Raw genomic sequence first — 18,893 nt, forward strand, 5'->3', positions numbered from 1 at the left:
AAACCGAGGGGCGGAGACACAAGGAGCAGCCAGGGAAACACGCGTGGTGGCGTGGCCACCCTGGAAGGTGGGCGTGTCTGTCATTCAAGCCCTGCCCACCTCTTGGAGCCTCGGCTCCGGGTGGGCGTGTCCCGAATTCTCTGCGGGAGAGACACGCGTGGGCCGCTCCCCACCCGGAGGAGAGCAGCAGAGAGGGGTGAGGGTGCCTCTGGTGGCCCCTCCCCGTGCGGGGCCACGTGGCGGGCGCGGGCCGAGCCCGGGGGAAAGAACCTGGCCCGTCGGGAGGTGGGGGGGACCGAGGCGGCGCCGAGACGAGCGGAGAGCTGCTGGATTCGGAGCAGAGAAGCGGCGGCGGCGCCGAGAGGGAGGGGAGGAGGCAGGCGGGCGAATGGGGCGCCCCGGCCTCGCCGGCAGCGCGCCCCCTCCGGCCCGGCCGCGCTGAACGCCCCACAGCGCCGCGCCTCGAGCCCGCGCCCCGAGGCCATGCCGGTCATGAAGGGGTTACTGGCCCCGCAGAACACCTTCCTGGACACCATCGCCACCCGCTTCGACCGCACGCGTGAGTGGGCCGGAGGCTGAGGCTGGGGGTTCGAGCTAGGGGTCAAGTCTCCTTCGGCGCTGGCGCGGGTCTCCTGGATATGGTGAGAGAGACCCGAGGGGAGGAGAGAGAGTGGAGTTGAGGGTCTAGGAACTCCCAAAGCCAAGCCGCGGTAAAGGAACAGGACTGGGAGCGCCCTGGGAGGGGAGGCGGGCGAGGACCAAGAGTGTGTGGGGGGCCAAGGCTGGGGTTGTTTGACTGGAAGCAGGAAAGGCTCTTTGTGCCGCAAAGCGGAGAAGAGTCCTTGGGAGCCGCCCACTCTCGGGCTGAGCTCTGCTGGAGGCGTGTGAGGGGGTATCCAAGACGCGGAGGTGGGACGAAATGGGCAGACGCTCTGGGGTCTACTCCCAGACGACTCCAGCATCCACTTCCCTCAGAAGAAAAAAGAGAGAGAGAAAAGATCAGACTTCGGCAGGACCTAGCTTGGATTGAGGTCACGCGCCCCCGAGTCGTAGAGCTTCTGTGTCTGAGGGAGGTGAGGCAGGAAGAGGGGGGCGGTCTGTGTGACACAGGGAACTGCCTACCCCCCCATCCCAGCTTGGGTTCCAGGTTCAGCACCTTGGACAGCCACAATCCTCCTTACCCGCCTCTTCTCCCGCCGTTCCCTTTTCCTACTTTGGTACTGAGAGATCTCCCCTTGCCCCCCTTGGGACACCCTGGCTGGGATGGGGGGAGCGGTACCTGAGGGCGGAAACCGAGCCGCCGGGGCCCTACCCGCCTCCCCACCCCGCCCCCACACACACCTCCCTTGTTTCCATAGCGGCCATCACCCAGGCAACGGGCCTGGGATGGAAGAAGGAGGCTGCTTGCCCAGGGCCCAGCGCCTCCCAGGCACCTGCAGTATCCCCATCAGCCGCTCCACCCCCAGACACTCACCCCTCATAGCGCCCCAGGACTGGTTGTGTCTCAGATCCCTTCCCTCAGCTGAGTCTGTCCCTAGATGGCCCACAGAGCCCCCCTGAGGCCTCCCGCCCATTGGAGCTGGAGGGAGCCAGCTCAGGTTCTGTTGTTGGGGTTGCTGGAGCCACACCTTCATTGCTCAAGCCTGTCAGACTTCGAGCACTGGGACAGACCCTCTGAAATTAGCTAAAGGATGCTAAAAAGAGGACCTTTCCTGAAAGGCAGGGAATAAGGATGCTACCCATCACTGTCTTCCTCCCCCAACAAAGGAGATTTGTGAGTTTGGATAATCTCTGCCTTTGGGTTTCCTATCAATAAAATGGGCATGATATCACCAGAATCTCTGCCCTGTTCACTCTCTAATAGGATGATAGGATAGTGGCTATGGATGTACTTTGAAAGCTGGGCGAATGCGGGGCATCATTTCACCTTCTCGGTGTAACACTTACTATGTGCCAGGATTTGTTCTTCCCAGGTAACTCATGTAACTCCCACACCAACCATGCAAGGAAGACATGTTATCCCCCGCCTTTCAGATAAGGAAGCTGAGGCACAGAAGAGTTCATTAACTTGCCCAAGGTTACACAGCCAGTAAGTGGCAGAGGTGGGTGCTGGAGCCCATGCCCTTACCATGCTGTGCTGCCTCCTACAGTGACAGCTCACCAGCTTGAAGGCAGGAGGATGAACCTCATGACCTCTCGGGGTTCCTTTTCCAACCCCCTAGTAGTCCCTCTCCCGATTCTCCCACCCTTAAGTCCCTGTCCTTTTGCTCTATCTCTTCTTACTCTCATTTCAGAATATCCCAAAGGGGATCCAGGAATCACATGGGAGCCTGGGAAGCTTCTGGCTCTGGGATCTCTGACCACAGCTTGGGGGAGGTATGGCCCACCTGGAAGCTGAGCTCTCCTCCTGGCCTTGACCTGACCTTGACCTCTTCTTCCCACAGACAGCAACTTCCTGCTGGCCAACACACAGGGCCCACGGGGCTTTCCCATTGTCTACTGCTCCGACGGCTTCTGTGAGCTCACAGGCTACGGCCGAACTGAGGTCATGCAGAAAACCTGCAACTGCCGTTTCCTCTACGGTCCAGAGACCAGTGAGCCAGCCCTGCAGAGGCTGCACAAGGCCCTGGAGGGCCATCAGGAGCACCGGGCTGAAATCTGCTTCTACCGAAAGGATGGTGAGGGGGCCTGGCCTGCCCTGCAGTCCTGCCCAGACCACAGGCCTTAGCCAGAGTCCACTTGGCACAGTGGAAGCCTGGGTGCTGGTCCCCACACTGCCACAAGCTGACTGTGTGACACTGAGTGCATCCCTGACCCTCTCTGGGCCGTGGTTCTCCCATCAGGAAGGTGAAGGAGATAGCTGACATAATCTCTGGGCTTCTTTCCAGCACTAAACCTTGGCCAAGCCCTTTGACTATGCCCAGGAACCAAGGGGGATGAAAGAGAAAGAGATGCCATGGGCTGCTCACCCTCTCCCTCCATTTCTCCACACCTACAGGCTCAGCCTTTTGGTGCCTCCTGGACATGATGCCCATCAAGAATGAGATGGGGGACGTTGTACTTTTCCTCTTTTCCTTCAAGGACATCACTCAGAGTGGAGGCCCAGGACTTGGCCCCCCAGGAGGCCACAGCGACAGTAATCATGGTAACTGCAAGACTGGGGAGAAGGCATGAATGCTCAGAAGTCCTTGCCCAAGGTCACAGAAGACCTCTCCCTACTCAGCCTCATGGGATGTGCCCCCACTTATCTCCGTACCCTTCTTCCCAACAGAAAACTCCCTTGGCAGGAGGGGAGCCAGCTTGAGACTTCGATCCACCAGGAGGCAGAGCCATACTGTCCTACACCGACTGACTGGCCACTTTGGCCGCCGGGGCCAGGGAGGCATGAAAACCAATGTGAGTCCTATCTCCACCCCAGCATCTTCCAGCCGTGTTTCTGAGGCACCCTTGTTACTGTGTCCCTGTTTCTCTGTCTGTCTGATCTCCCTCCAGAGGCTTTTTCCTCTATCCGCCCATTTCTCATGTATGGCTCTCTGCTCTATCCCATGTTCCCTCACGTCTCCTTCCATCCCCATCTCCCTTGCTTCCTTGTGATTGCCATTACCCTGCTCTGATGATGTCACAAGGTGGGGGCACGAAATCACTAACTGTGGTTCCAGGGAGAAAACCCCCACTGGGGGCCTGGCATCTAGCCCTGTGTACCACTCCTAAGACCCTGAGGAAGCCATGGGTCTCCAACCGTCTGTGCAGTGTGTTATGGCTACAGCGAATGGGGTGCACCATGCCATCCTCCCCTCATCCCTGGGGTATACTCATCCTCCACTGCACCCCTAGAACCCAAGAGGAACTTGAAGGAGAAGCTAGTGACCTCTCAAGCCAGGGCTTGTGCCTGACTTGTCATAATCACCTTCTCAAGCAGGGTGAAGGTCAATCCTTAGACATACCTGCCCCCCCCAAAAAAACATGATTGATACAAAAGGGGGCCTGAGCAGTAAGTTGGCAGAGGAAGGAAGTGTCAGGTGCCAGCCCCGACCCCCTCTCCTGCACGTTCTACCTCCTCTCGTGGTCACGCCTGCAGTGCCCACTCTCCCCTTCCCCATTCTTTACCTCTCCCTCCCCCCAGCCTTGGCTCCTCTTTCCCCCAAGTGTCCCCAACCGCCACCCCTCTCCCCTTAGAACGTGTTTGAGCCAAAGCCATCAGTGCCCGAATACAAGGTGGCCTCCGTGGGGGGGTCCCGCTGCCTCCTCCTCCACTACAGCGTGCCCAAGGCCATCTGGGACGGCCTCATCCTCCTCGCCACCTTCTACGTTGCGGTCACCGTCCCCTACAATGTCTGCTTCTCAGATGATGACGACACCCCCATCACTTCCCGACACACCCTTGTCAGCGACATTGCCGTGGAGATGCTCTTCATCCTCGGTTAGACGCTCTGCCCCACGTACCCTGGCTGGTGGGCTGGAGGGACCCACTCATCCAAGCCTCGCTCCGTCCTGGGCCTGCAGGACCCAGGCAGTCAGAGCCTACCCATTTCTGGGTCTTTTAGTCCTCATGGTCTGTGAGCCCTGACCCCTGACCCCTGACCCCTGGAGACTTCAGCCTTTAGACCTCTCCTCCCTAAGGACCAGCCTGAAGCCCAATGCATCTTCCCCATTCCTGCGTCCAACTCCATTCTGAGTCTCTTGCCCTTGGCCAAGGCCCCCTAGTAACAGCCTATTGCACCCCCAGATATCATCCTGAACTTCCGCACCACCTATGTGTCCCAGTCCGGCCAAGTGGTCTCTGCTCCTCGTTCCATTGGCCTCCACTATCTGGCCACCTGGTTCTTTGTTGACCTTATTGCTGCTCTGCCTTTTGACCTGCTTTACGTCTTCAACATCACCGTGGTAAGTGATCCCTGTCCCACCTTGCAGCCTAGCTGCCCAACTTCAGCACAGCATCTCCCATTAAGGGACCCACCTCAGTCCCAGACTCAGTCATCTGCGAATATTTGTTAGGCATCTGTGATGGGCAGAGCCCAGCGCTAGAAGCTGAGAAGGGTCCGAGAGGGTCTGTGCTCTTGGGGAGCTCAGCTCACAATCTCTGAGGGAAGCTGAGACAAATGAAAAGCTAAGTAGGGCTACCAAGGCGGCATTGGTCTGAAGCCAAATGAGTGGCACTTTTCACATTTCTATTTAACAAACAAAGGATGAGCATTTAGCTGTCTGCAAAGCACTGTGTGTGGCATGGTCACTGTGGAGAAAAGTGATAAGAATTCAGCCTCTCGGTAGCTAAGCTGGTGGGGACAGCAGGAACAGAAGAGTTGAATGGAGTGCAAGATGGGACCAAGGTATTGCTGCGTGGGGGCTGGGCACGGAGCTAGCCGACCTTGGAGTTCCAGGCTGGAACGTGGGCTCCCGCAAAAATGAGCTGAAATCTGGCCAGTGCCTAGGAAGCCAAAGCATGGCAGTTGGGCAGAGGCTAGGGTGGTCTGGGAAGGGTTCCTGTGGGAGCAGGTGAGAGCAGAGCTAGACCTTAGACAGACTAGGACCTGGCGGGCAGGAGACAAGAAGAGGGAGCATCTGGGGGGAGCATAGTAAGCCAAGACAGGGAGGTAGAGGCTGCGGAGTGGATTTGGAGGCGGAGAGTCCCAGGACCTGCATCCTCCCAGCTCCCTGGGGACTGCCTGGAGGCGCCCTAGGTGGTCAGCTCTGAACCCAGCTGGCAGATACTAGGTCTTCTCTGGCCCAGGGAGAGGGAGTCCCACCCCGTGTCCCCAGACCCCCTTGGTTGCTGAGTGGGGAGGTGGGGAGCAGTTTCCCTGTGTGCTCCTCTCCCTGCCACCCTCAGCTATAGCGGGAAACCACCTACACGCAGCCGGATTTAACTAGCCGCCAACGGGCTGTGGGCCTCTTCTCCTGGCTGTGTACACGTGTGTGCACGCTCCCACACACGTGCATGTAGGTGTGTCTGCCCTGAGGCTCCAGCCATTCCAAGCAGGGCTCCCCACCCCTCCCCTGAGTGCACCCCCCGCCCCCGGTTTTTGTGCCCACCAGGCAGTCCCCCCTCCTCTGGTACTTTCAGGACCACTTTACAGTTTACTAAGTTCTTTCACACATCATCACATATGAACCTCACAGTAACCCTTCAGGGCAGATTCTCGTATCTCTCTTTCTCAGAGGCAGATGCAGAGGCTCAGAGAGGTTGAGTGGCTTGTTGAAGGTCACACAGCTAGCAGTGGCAGGCAGGAGACTGGAACCAGGTCTCTAGACTCCTGGTCTGGTATTCTTTCCAACATGCTACCCTGCTTCCCGGGAAACCAGGGTACCTGAGCGGATGGCCTGGCATGAGGGGAGAGGAGGAGCAATGTGGGGCTGGAGCGAGGCAGAGCAAAGATGGAGGATAAGTAGGCACCGGCAGAGCTGTGGACTTCAAGCGGCCAGGCCTGAGACATTCTGGTCCAAGGAGAATGAGAGGAGGGCCCCAAGGGAGCAGGACCCAGGGACAGGTGACAAAGGGAAGCCTTGAAGAACTCAAGGTTGGAGTCAGGAGCTCTGGAAGCTGGGGGCAGGCATTAAGCCCTGGAGAGTGTCCATGTGGGGGAATCAAAGCCACCTCCTCTCCAACTCCCTTGCCTAAAATTAGAGAAAATGGCAGGCAGTGACTCAGGAGCTGTGTAGGGCCAGGGCTATGGGGGATGCTCCTGGAGGCCCCTGAAAGGACAGTGAAGGGCCTTCATACCGAGATCCCCAGACGCTGCCCCAGAGCCCCCAGCCCTAGCCTCCAAGCTGCCCCACCCAGAGTAGCAAGAAGATAAGCCCCCACCTGCTCATCATCTAAGACAGGAAGGCTAATCAAAGCACAACGAAAACAGTCAGAGTGGTAACGTTAGCTAACGTTTACAGGACCCTTCCTAGGTGCCACTAGCTCCATCAACCGTCACTGAACCCCACAAGGGCTGAGACCTCACAGCCCAAGCACCCTCATCCCTGCTCTCCTTCCCTCAACATTTCGGTGTGACCCTCTCATCTGCAGCTGACCCACAAGGGGCGAGGTCCCTAAACCTTCCCCTGTCCACAGCTGATTGTACCTAGGACACTGGGGACTTTGAGCAAGGGCCAGAGAAATTTCTGTCTGTTGCCCCACCTCTGACCCAGACTTGCCCTTTCACCAGCTGAGGTGCTAAGAAGCAGTAGAGCACAAAACGGACTTTGGTGTCATCTCAGATTTGAGTCCCAGCTCCATCATTTCCTTGGTCTGTGACCTTGAGCAAGTCAGTAGCCTCTCTGAACCTTAGTTTACTCCTCTGCAAACTGGCAATGATGATGGTAATTGGACTGAAGGCATACTTTTTTAATGAGGATTACGAATACTTAGCCCAGTGCCTGACACACGTAATACTTACTGTTAGCCGTCATTAGTTTCAGTGTTATCCTCTCCCCCCTGCATTTCCTGCTCACCTTCTCAGCACAGCAGGGATACTTTTCCTGGGGAAGCTTCCCCTAGCTCCAGGGCATCTGGTGGCAAGGCGCTGGCAAGGGACATGGGGGGCCTGCTGACAGCCTCCCCCACCGCCCTCACTCCCGCAGACGTCGCTGGTGCACCTGCTGAAGACGGTGAGGCTGCTGCGGCTGCTACGGCTGCTGCAGAAGCTGGAGCGGTACTCGCAGTGCAGCGCCGTGGTTCTCACGCTGCTCATGTCCATCTTTGCGCTCCTTGCCCACTGGATGGCCTGCGTCTGGTATGTCATCGGGCGCCGGGAGATGCAGGCCAACGACCCGCTGCTCTGGGACATCGGTGAGCCATTGACCCCAGGTTTTCACTGACCGCCCCTCCACCTGCCCTGTCCACGCAGGCCCCCAAGCTGACACCTCCACCAGGAACCCCACCCCTACCCCACATTCCTCCACTCATCCGATAAACATGCATGAGCTCCTTGCTGGATCAGGCTTGGGAATGCTGATTTGAAGCCATGGGCTCTGCCTTGGGGGGACTCACAGCATAGCAGGGGAGCAAGACCGGTGACAGGCAATCAAAATACAGTATGGGAAACACTCTGAAGGTGGGGAAGGTGTTTTGGGCAGAGGCTAAGTACCCCTGACGGGACTCATTTGGTGGCTCCCCACTCTCCTCAAAATAAAGTCCACACTCAGTCCACACCGTACGTGGTCCTGCAGCCCTCTCTACCCCTACCTGACTTCCCTTCCTCCCAGGCCCCCTGTGCTGCTGCCACCCTGGCCTCCCTCCAGCACCCAGGATGTACTGCTTTCTCACTTTGGGCCTTGAACGTGTTTTCCTCTCTGGAATCCTCTCCCTTTTGTCTTCCCTCCCTTCTTCCTAAGCCACTTTTCTATCCTTGTGGTCTCAACTAAAATGCTCTGTCTTAAGGGAGCCCTTCAGGAACCATACCCCCCACCAAACTGGGTTGGCTCTCCCTAACCCATTATGATTCCGAAGACATACTTCCTTTTTAGTAGCTGCTTTCCACCTGTAATGATTTATTTCATGTCTTTCCCCTCCAGACTGTAAGTTCCACCAGCGCAGGGAGCATGTTTGGGTCAAGTCCCAGCACGCTGTACACAGGAAGCACTTAAACTATTAGGGACTGGAAGGGGCCCCTAAACAGTCAGCCGTGTAGGGAGTTGGTAGCCTTGAACTGCAACGGTAACCACTTCACCGTGGGGAGGCCCGGGCACGGGCTGCTCCTTACATTTCCTGTGCAAACCTCCCCTCGCCTCTGTGAATACTCGACCAAGGTCAAGTGAAGGCAGCTCAAGGAAACCCCATCCTCCACTGCTCGCGCAGCCGGGGCCCCTTGCATCCCTCCACCCCCTAGGCTGGTTGCACGAGCTGGGCAAGCGGCTGGAGGTGCCCTATGTCAACGGCTCTGCGGGTGGCCCGTCGCGGCGCAGCGCCTACATCGCTGCGCTCTACTTCACGCTGAGCAGCCTCACGAGCGTGGGCTTCGGCAACGTGTGCGCCAACACTGACGCCGAGAAGATCTTCTCCATCTGCACGATGCTCATAGGCGGTGAGGCCGGGCCTGCCAAGCCCCCGGGGTGGCCCTGCTAAGCCCAGCGTGCGGGTGGGGAAACTGAGGCCCAGGGAAGGCAAGGTGTCCACCCACGACCAGACACTCGTGCATTTATTCATAGGTGTTTGCTCAGCACCTGCTACGTGCCGGCCCTGGGGGGATGCCACAAACAGGAGGGTCTCTTGCAAAAGGAATGGGAAGCCCAAGTTCATGACTTCATGGGGCGGGCGGGCGGGCATGAGAGGAGCATCGAGTCTGACCCCTCTCAGGACCACCCTCTATTCCCTGCCCCAACCCAGCACCTAGGCACGCAGGAGCCCACTGGTTCACCTGCCCCTCCCCCAGGAATCTAGAGACCCATCCACGGCAGGGGGCGTTGCGGGGGGAGGAGGCCGGAGGGGTGGCCGCCCCTGACTGCCTGCTGTGCGCCGCAGCGCTGATGCACGCAGTGGTGTTCGGGAACGTGACGGCCATCATCCAGCGCATGTACTCGCGCCGCTCCCTCTACCACAGCCGCATGAAGGAGCTCAAGGACTTCATCCGTGTGCACCGCCTGCCCCGGCCGCTCAAGCAGCGCATGCTCGAGTACTTCCAGACCACGTGGACAGTCAACAGCGGCATCGACGCCAACGAGGTAGTGCGCGGGGCTCCCGGTGGTACCCGGAGCGCGGAGGTGCAGTGGGAAAGGGGTCGCTGCCTCTCAGCATTTGGGCTGGAGGCAAATGGGGTGCGGGGAGACGAGGTGCGGTTCACAAGGGCACGCACCCACCGGAATCCACATCCCTTTTCCTTTACACATGGCTAATGCCATGCTCCCTTCAGCCACCATTTTCGAGCACCTGCTTCCGGCCAGTCTCTGTGCTGGACACAGTGGGTTGGGGAACGATTACCCCCAGCCCTTGCCCTCAGGAAGGCACCAGTCTGGTGAGGGAGGCAGCCGGGTAAACAAATAGTTATGCTGTGAATGGGACTGTACTGGAGGAGGTTGGTGCAGTGGGGCCCTCACTGTGTCTGGGCCTAGAGGAGGCAGGGAAGGCGTCGCGGAAGAGGGGACATCGTGAAGGACAAGAAGAAAATTGGCCTGGGGCCAGAAGGCCATTCCAGGCAGAAAGAGCAGTAGGAACACAGGTCTGGAAATATTGACGCAAAAGAGCAGGGTGAGTTCAGGGAACTGGAAGTGGTTCAGTGAGCCTTCAGGAAGGGGTGTGTGAGCGCTGTGGAGGGATGAGGGACAGAGGAGTGAAGAGACCAGGCTGGGGAGGTGGGCAGGCCCAGCTCATGGATGGCCTTGGATTTAGATTTTATCCTGCCACATTTTAAGGCTGGGGAGTGGCCTGCAGATCCAGGAGATATTTCTTTCTTTTTTTTTTTTTTTTTAAACAAGTTTATTTTCTTTTTTTTTTTTTTTTTTTAATTATTTATTTATTTATTTATTTTTGGCTGCGTTGGGTCTTCGTTTCTGTGCGAGGGCTTTCTCTAGTTGCAGCGAGTGGGGGCCACTCTTCATCGCGGTGGGCGGGCCTCTTACTGTCACGGCCTCTCTTGTTGCAGAGCACAGGCTCCAGATGCGCAGGCTCAGTAGTTGTGGCTCACGGGCCCAGTTGCTCCGGGGCATGTGGGATCTTCCCAGACCAGGGCTCGAACCCGTGTCCCCTGCATTGGCAGGCAGATTCTCAACCACTGCGCCACCAGGGAAGCCCCAGGAGGTATTTCTGAGAGCAGGAGCCTTGGGACTTGGTGATGCGCTGGTTGCAGGAAAGGAGCTCAAAGTGATTCCCAGGTTTCTGGTTTTGGCCAAGGGTGGGATGGAGGCATTACAGGAGGAAGATTGGACTTAGGGGTGAAAGTGAGAGTCCAGGGTTGGGCCATGATGAGGGTGTGGTGCCTAGGGGGATCCAGGTGGAGGTTGCCCCGTGGGTAGTTGAAAATACAGGTCTGGACCCAGAGATAGGGCTCCGGGCTCACAAGGAGGTAGAAGTCCTGGCTGGTTGCCATGATGCAGGGAGAGTGTGGACAGTGAGAAGATAGCTGAGGAAGAGGAGCCTGGGGAAGAAAGGGGGACAAGAGGGAGAGGTAAGCAAGCCAGAGTGGCCGAGGGGTTCGGTTCCATCCTCCATAAGACGAGGATGGAACCGAACCATGAACATTAAGTTTGGCCCCTGGGAGGTCATTGGTAAAATTCAAGGTCTAGTGTAACCCTGCGTTTTACAGATGGGGATACTGAGGCCCAGAGAGAGGAAATGGATTGCCCAAAGTCCACAGGGATTTATGCAGAGCTGATTTCTAGTCTCCTGACTTCCAGCTGAAGGCTGATTCACCAGGGATGGTCCTTGTATACATGGGGTTGAGTAACCAGGATGTGTGAGTGACCAGTGTATGTAGCCGTGAGCAGTGGACAGACAGGAGAAGACCTAGTCTCTGCCCCGGGACTTGGGTTGGGAGGTCCACACACAAGTCAAATTGAGGTGAGACACACAGAAGTCTTCCTGAAGGTCAGAAATGGGTAACTTGAGCTCTGTCCTTGGAGACAGCTCAGCACATCTGTAGAGCTCAAGTAGCAGCTTCAGGGGGATGGCCAGAAATACTTATGCCCCTTATGCAGTTACTGCGTGACTTCCCAGACGAGCTGAGAGCTGACATTGCTATGCACCTGAATCGGGAGATCCTGCAGCTGCCGCTGTTTGGAGCAGCGAGCAGGGGCTGCCTGCGGGCCCTCTCCCTGCACATCAAGACCTCGTTCTGCGCTCCGGGCGAGTACCTGTTGCGCCGCGGGGACGCCCTGCAGGCGCACTACTATGTCTGCTCCGGCTCACTGGAGGTGCTCCGGGACAACATGGTGCTGGCCATCCTGGGTGAGGATCCCACCACCACCCTCTACCTACCCCAAAACCTTCCCCCAGAGGCCTTGGGAGTGGCCAGGAATCTAGGGACTGGGTACTCTCTCTTGGTCCTGGCTCCCTACCACCATCCCCTTTAGACCATACCCCTTGGGCTCTCCCCTAATCCCATTGGCCATCCCTGAACCCATCAACCCTTCCCCAGTGACTGTCCCCCAAGTCAATTGATCCTTTCCCATTGCACCATCTCCCAACTCCACTGACCCTTTTCCATCGACCCTCAACTCCATTGACCTCTACCCTTTAACTGACCCTTCTGGCCATTCTTTATTTTTTTAATTTTCATTTATTTATTTTTTAAAATTAATTTATTATTTATTTGTTTTATTTATTTTTGGCTGCGTCGGGTCTTAGTTGCAGCATGTGGGATCTTCATTGAGGCCTGTGGGATCTTTCGTTGCAGCGCGCGGGCTTCTCTCTAGCTGTGGTGTGTGGGTTTTCTCTTCTGTAGTTGTGGCGCATGGGCTCTGTAGTTTGCAGCATGCAGGCTCTAGTTGAGGTGTGTGAGCTCAGTAGTTGTGGCATGCAGGCTTAGTTGCCCCGTGGCATGTGGGATCTTAGTTCCCTGACCAGGGATCGAACCCACGTCCCCTGCATTGCAAGGCGGATTCTTTACCACTGGACCACCAGGGAAGTCCCTGGCCATTCTTTATTGATCATCCAATTCCATCGATCATTTCTCTAGCTTTACTGACATCCCCAATTGACTGTCTCCCAACTTCACCAGTCATTCTCCACTGACCTTCTGCCAACTCCATTATTTCCACCAATCCCATCGATTGACCCCCCCCCCCTTCAGCCATCCTTCAAACACATTGACCATCCCTCATATCCACTAATATCCTCTTCGTCCCTCTGCCCCAGCTGACTGTCCCCATCTCTTACCCACAGGAAAAGGAGACCTGATTGGGGCAGATATCCCTGAGCCAGGGCAGGAGCCTGGGTCAGGCACAGCTCCAAGCTACGTGCTGAAGACCAGCGCCGACGTGAAGGCACTGACCTACTGTGGCCTGCAGCAACTGAGCAGCCGAGGGCTGGCTGAAGTCCTGAGGCTCTATCCTGAGTACGGGGCTGCCTTCAGGGCTGGCCTGCCCCGGGACCTCACCTTCAACCTGCGCCAGGGCTCTGACACCAATGTATGTAGACTCCCTATGGCCTCCACCTCCTCTGAGGTCGCCTCCTTCAAAGTAGACCACCCCCCAGCCCCAGAGAGAGCTTCATGAATTCCTTCCACCCTGAAAACATCACCTCTCAACTCCAGCCACCCCCTTCCATTGCCCCTTCCATGCTTAACATCTTCCAACCCACTGACCCTACTCCATTGGCCATTATCCAACCCCATGGACCATCTCTCACCACGTCTACTTCCAACTCTGCTGACCCATACCCTGTTGGCCCCACTTCCGCCTCACTCCAGTATCCTCAAAGGACCCACCCCCCCACTTCGTGTGCTCCTCCTCCATCAATTCCCTCCCTCTCTGGACTGGGCCTCATCCCCTGGGGCTTCCTCTTCTCCACTCACCAAATGTTTCCTGGGCCCGTTTTGGTTTAGGCTCTGGGCCAAGTCTGTCGTTTACACCTTAGACCTTGGTCTTTTACTGCTTTTCAGACTTATGTTGCCACTCAGGATTTCTCTGAGTCGGAGTTGGGGGTATCTCTGACTCAATTCCACAAAAAGGTCCCACATTCTCAAACCCCACAACACTGGTGGGTGGGACTAGGAGGTGCTGCACCGGGGGAGCGGGGAGGTGTGAGTCAGCCTGAACCCCCCCCCCCCCCCGCCCGTGTTCCTGCAGGGCCTCTGCCGCTTTTCCCGATCCCCTCGCCTCTCCCAGGTAACGCACCCTTCCTGGGTGGGGTTGAGGTTGCATGGGAGAAGACGGGAGTGGGGGGCACCTTTCCTTGGCTGCTGTGCTGCAGGGTGAAGGGAGAGGGGGTGGGGAGCAGCAACCGCCAGTGAAGGCTGTTGCTTACTGAAGGCGCCTGTTGGTCACTGCCCTGTGACATCAGCTGCCCCCTCTGCCCACAGCCCCGCTCGGAAAGCCTGGGCTCCTCCTCAGACAAGACCCAGCCATCCGTCACAGAGGCTGAGGCTGGGGCCGAGCCTGGAGGTGGTCCCAGGCCCCGGCGGTCCCTCCTGCTGCCCAACCTCAGCCCAGCACGGCCCCGGGGCTCCCTGGTCAGCCTTTTGGGGGAGGAGCTGCCCCCATTCTCAGCCCTTGTCTCCTCTCCTTCCTTGTCCCCAACCCCCTCCCCTGCCCTGGCTGGCCGGGGCCACAGCCCCTCCCCTCATGGCCTCCCCAGGGGCTCTGCTGCCTGGAAGCTCCCCCAGCTTCTCATTCCCCCACTGGGAACCTTTGGACCTCCGGACCTCAGTCCCCGGTGAGACGCCAGCCTCCCCTGCCTTCCCTATACCCCTGCTGGCTTCCAGAACCTTCTCTGGGCTCCGTCCCCAGCATTCTGACCAGTGCTCCTCCCCATCTGCCCACCCCGCCCTTCCTGATTCACCACAGCTTGCAACCCCACTCCTCTCTGACGGCTGCTCCTCCCCAGCTCCCTGGCACCGCAGCCCCTTTCACCCTCTGCCTGCTCTGCTCTGGCCCTTACCCTCTTCCTGTGGGACTGATGACCACTGCCTCCGTCCCAGGATAGTGGATGGCATTGAGGACTCTGGCAGCACAGCAGAGGCCCCTACGTTCCGGTTCAGCAGGAGGCCTGAGCACCCTAGGTCTCACTCACAGGCGCCTCCTACAGGTAAGGGCCAGCAGTGGACTTCAACTCACAGTCACCCATTTGTCGGCCGTCCATCCATCCATCCCACATGTAGTCAGGGCTTACCAGCTGCCAGGTGCTGTGCTAGGAACACGCAGATGACCCAGACCTGGTCCACACTCTTAGCGAGCTTCCAGTCTAGTGGGGGAGACACCTGTGTACTCAGATAAACGATTCCAGAACAGGGTGCTAAGTGCCGTGACCGAGACAAGGAACAGGGCTCTGAGGTGGGAGAGGAGGGAGCCTCTAACCCTCCCTCCTAGATGAGGGGACACTAGAGGTGAGTCTTAAAGGGTGGGCAGGAGTTTGAGGGGAGGAGCAAGGCGGTTGGTGAAAGGTATAGAGGTATGACCAGGAGAGCAGTTGTGTTCAGACACCGAAGAGAAGGGACTTCCCTGGCAGTCCAGTGGTTAAGACTCCGTGCTCCCAATGCAGGGGGCACGGGTTCAATCCCTGGTCAGGGAACTAAGATCCCGCATCCCACACGGTGCGGCCTAAAAAAAAACAAAAACAAAACAGATACCAAAGAGAAGCTCCGTGCTTCTCCGTGGGGTGGGGTGGGAAGGGGCTGGGGAAGTGATAGGGCCACGAAACCATCCTGAAGAGCTTGGGTTTCCCAGCATCCTGACCCCAGAACGTCCTCTCCCCTTGCCCTCTGCCTGCCCAGTGAAGGGCCCAGCCCAGGCTGTAGACTCGAGCTCCCTGTACTCACCCAGCATCCCTTCTCCCCACTCCGTCTGCAGGGACCATGCCCAGCCGGGAAGTGGACACTGAGGCCGAGGAGGTGAAGGAAAAGGTCTGCAGGCTGAACCAGGAGGTGGGTTGGGGCTGGCCCCTCCCCTCCAACCTTGGGATCAGAGATGTGCTTAGTATAGGAGCATTTCAAAGGGTTTGGAGCCAGAGTCCTGAATTTGGATATTCACACTAGCTGGGAGACCTTGGGCACGTCCCACAATCACTCTGAACTTCAACTTCCTCATCTGAAAATGGGGAAATCAATACGTTCTTCCCAGAGTTGTTGTGAGGATGAGATGAGGGCACATACATGCCTGGCCCAGTCCCTGGCACACTGTAAGTACTCAGGGACAGCTACTTCCCCTCCTTCCAGCTGGCTCAGGTGGTCCAGCCAGAAAAGAGGGTCTCTCCTCCCTCCACCGCCATGGGATTTGCTCCTGCAGGGACCCTCCCCCCACCAAGTCACATGCTCCAGTCCTTTCCGGCCCCCTCCCCTGATGAGTGGGGCAGTGGCCAGGGAGGCTGAGCAGGCCTTCAACCCCAGGGGACCTGGACCCTCAGGTCTGAATCCTGGTCGGAAAGAGCCCTGATCCTGTTTGCCCAGGCTGTGCCTCCGCCTCCCCCTCAGGGATGTCAGAGCTGCGTCCACAAAGCAGCCAGATCGAGCCCTTGAGCCCTCGGGAGTGCTCGCCTGGGTTCTGATAAACAGCAGGCATCCCACGGGGCGCACCTGGGCTGGGGCGGGCCCTGAGGCTGGGGGCGGAGCCAGCCCCGGTTCCGCAGGATTCAAGGTCAGCCCTGCTTCCGCATGCGGTTCTTCTAGACCAGTGGTTCCCCAACTTGGGTGTCCAGCAGTACCCAGAGAACCTGTTAAAATGCAGACTCCTGGGCTTCACCCAATCTGGAATGTCTGGGGTGGGGCCCAGAGATTGGCATTTTGACAAGTTTTTCAGTTGATTCTGTACTCCCTGAAATTTGAAAAACGCTGAATAGACACTCGAGCTCGTGTGATGTATCACCTGAGAGTAAGCCTGCATCTGTCACTTCGCAGCTGTGCGGCCTCTTTGAGCACTTTTTTCTACATCTTGTCAAAGCGTGTGTGGCGGGGAGTAGCAATAGCTGTCGTCCCAAATCCTTTTTGGAAAGAGGCTGGGGTATTTACATCTAGACGAAAATAACCCCTGTCCTGTCTTCTTCTCAGGGTGGCCATGAGCAGAGAGTGGGTATGAAAGAGCTTTGTAAACTGTAGAAGGGAGTGCACCTAGGAGGGTGGTGAATGTTATGGCACCTGGGAGACAATTTGATGTGTTTTCAACAGATCTCCCGTCTCAACCGGGAAGTGTCTCAGCTTAGCCAGGAGCTTCGACACATGATGGACCTGCTACAGGCCAGGCTGGGTCCCCCAGGCCACCCAACAGTCTCGGCTTGGACCCCAGATCCTCCTTGCGCACCTCAGAGGCCTCCATGCATCTCTCCCTGTTTGTCCAGACCACTGCCTGGCTTCCAGGATACTACCCTCGCTGAGGTCCACTACCCAGCCAGTGTGGGGACAGCAGAGATGGGGGCTGCCCCCCCCGACCTGAGACCCTCCATGCTGTCCCCTTACCCCTCAGAGCCTGACCCTCTGGGACCCTCCCCAGTGCCAGAGGCCTTACCTCCGAACTCAAGCCTCATGAGGCACAGCTTCCGGTCCAGGTCAGACACGTTCCACTGACCCTGGCCACGGGCCCAGGCCTGTTTGGGGTGGGCACTGACGCCTGCCATCCAGGGAGGGGCTGGGCCCCTTGGCCTCCTGCCTTGGGTTAGAAGCCACCAGATGGTCTGGTTGGCTCTGGATTCTCTGACCTTTTTAACAAAGCCTGGTCACTTCTGACCCTTTGCCTTTTCCAAACCCTCCTCTATTCTCCTCTGTGAGGGGAGCCACCTGAGGCCGTGGAACCCAACAGGCATGAGATGGACCGCAGTGCCCACTGAGCTGGGCAGATGAGATGTCTGGCTTTCTCCCCAGGACCTGGAGGCAGGTAGAGATGGGGGAGCAGAGAGGGGAAGGGAAAAGCCCCCAGATCCAGCCTGGGAAATGAAGACTAAGGCAAGAGCAGGCAGGATCTTGGTGTCTACAGCAAGAGGGATGGATTGCAGATTCCAGTGCGGAGGTAGCTTAGTGATACCATGAGGTCTTTTGTCCCAGCCCCCAGGTCTCTGCTGGAGACTTTGAAAGCAATGTTGCTTCGAGAGGGGTAGGTTTGAAATCCTGGCTGGCATTTTTTTTTTTTTTTTGCTGCGCCGCGCGGCTTGTGGAACCTTAGTTCCCCAACCAGGGATCGAACCCCGGGCCCTCAGCAGTGAAAGCTCCCAGTCCTCACCACTGGACCACCAGGGAAGTCCCCTGGCTGACATTTGAGTAACCCAAGACTTCTTAGGCCTCCCACCATCAGCCCAAGCTGGAGGGGCTCACCTTACCCCACAGCTCACATAGGAAATGAACCGATGACCCCAGATATGTATTCTTTGACTCTCACAGCACTTTTTTCAAAATATGAATGAGTTGTCACATTGAAAATCAGGAGAGTTCACATAGAAATCCAGATATTCCAGCTTCTCTAAACAAATTCGGGAGATCTGGCGACCCTGGGCCAACGCCGCACCTGGCAATAATCAGCTGGTGTTGGGTGGCCACTGTCCTCTTTGGATGAGACCTGCACTCTCCACTTCTTTGCAGTCCCCACATTCCTTGATCATCTCCTGACACCCAGCTAGCTTCCCTCATTTGAATTCTTTATCTGGTCTCTATGGGTATCTCAGTTTGCAATCCCTGCCTTAGAGTGTGCTCCCAGGTTCCTTTACCCCAGTGGGTGCCTTTTGGGCCCAGCAGTGTCTATTTCTACCCCTGGGCTTGGGCCTGGGCCTGTCAACATCTTTGTTTCTGTCTTTCTGCAGGCCGACACTGAAAGTGGTCTCTTCTGCTGCCAGCAACTTGAAACAGTCCCAGCAGCACTCCTCCCCCTCCCCCACCCCCAGACCTCAGCCACGCCTGTTCTCCCCCTTCCAATATGGTCTCACTCAGGGCCCTGACTTCTTGAAAATTCACCCCGGTCTCCAGCTCTCCTTTACCACCCAACACCCTGGGCTCACTTTTGGATAGGAAATAAACTCTTTATTTTTGTAGTTTTTGGCTCTGGCTATTTCTGGAGGTTGGTCTGATAGCCCCAGGGCTTTGGAGGAACCTACACGATAGTCACTCCCCCACAGTATCCCAGGGCCCTGTTGCTGTCTCTAGGAGGGCAAAGGTGCCAACCAATCCACTTGGCACCATGTTCACGCCACTAGAGGCCCCAGAGATGAGGCAGAAACCTTAATGAGTCACTATGGGCCCATTACACCCACCCTCCCCCCAACCTGGTCAAAGCCACAGATTCAGACACGGTATGTGGGAAGGGCCCTGACTCAGGTCCACCTCCAGTCCTGGAAAGGTGGCTCA

At 57.3% G+C, this 18,893-nt stretch overlaps 1 protein-coding gene across 1 annotated transcript; it reads left to right on the top strand.

Annotated features, from left to right (window-relative positions):
- Nucleotides 1-427: 427 nt before the first annotated feature.
- On the top strand, nt 428-17,129 carry KCNH4 (potassium voltage-gated channel subfamily H member 4). The gene is made up of 16 exons (XM_061175627.1): nt 428-559; nt 2,445-2,678; nt 2,999-3,145; nt 3,272-3,396; nt 4,177-4,420; nt 4,727-4,884; nt 7,567-7,774; nt 8,814-9,008; nt 9,446-9,645; nt 11,614-11,863; nt 12,800-13,044; nt 13,705-13,743; nt 13,938-14,290; nt 14,556-14,662; nt 15,424-15,497; nt 16,734-17,129. The coding sequence occupies exons 1-16, from the start codon at nt 484-486 to the stop codon at nt 17,127-17,129; spliced, it is 3,051 nt and encodes a 1,016-aa protein (XP_061031610.1). The 5' UTR covers nt 428-483.
- The last annotated feature ends 1,764 nt before the right edge of the window (nt 17,130-18,893 follow it).

The sequence above is a fragment of the Eubalaena glacialis genome, chromosome 19, assembly GCF_028564815.1.
Source record: "Eubalaena glacialis isolate mEubGla1 chromosome 19, mEubGla1.1.hap2.+ XY, whole genome shotgun sequence".
In the NCBI taxonomy this organism is placed as follows: domain Eukaryota; kingdom Metazoa; phylum Chordata; class Mammalia; order Artiodactyla; family Balaenidae; genus Eubalaena; species Eubalaena glacialis.

Bases quoted from the DNA above. Each gene is read 5' to 3' on its own strand.
- KCNH4 (XM_061175627.1), top strand. From the start codon at position 484: ATGCCGGTCATGAAGGGGTTACTGGCCCCGCAGAACACCTTCCTGGAC. The intron at 2,679-2,998 runs GTGAGGGGGCCT...CCACACCTACAG, and splicing joins CTGCTTCTACCGAAAGGATG to GCTCAGCCTTTTGGTGCCTC. The intron at 4,885-7,566 runs GTAAGTGATCCC...TCACTCCCGCAG, and splicing joins ACGTCTTCAACATCACCGTG to ACGTCGCTGGTGCACCTGCT.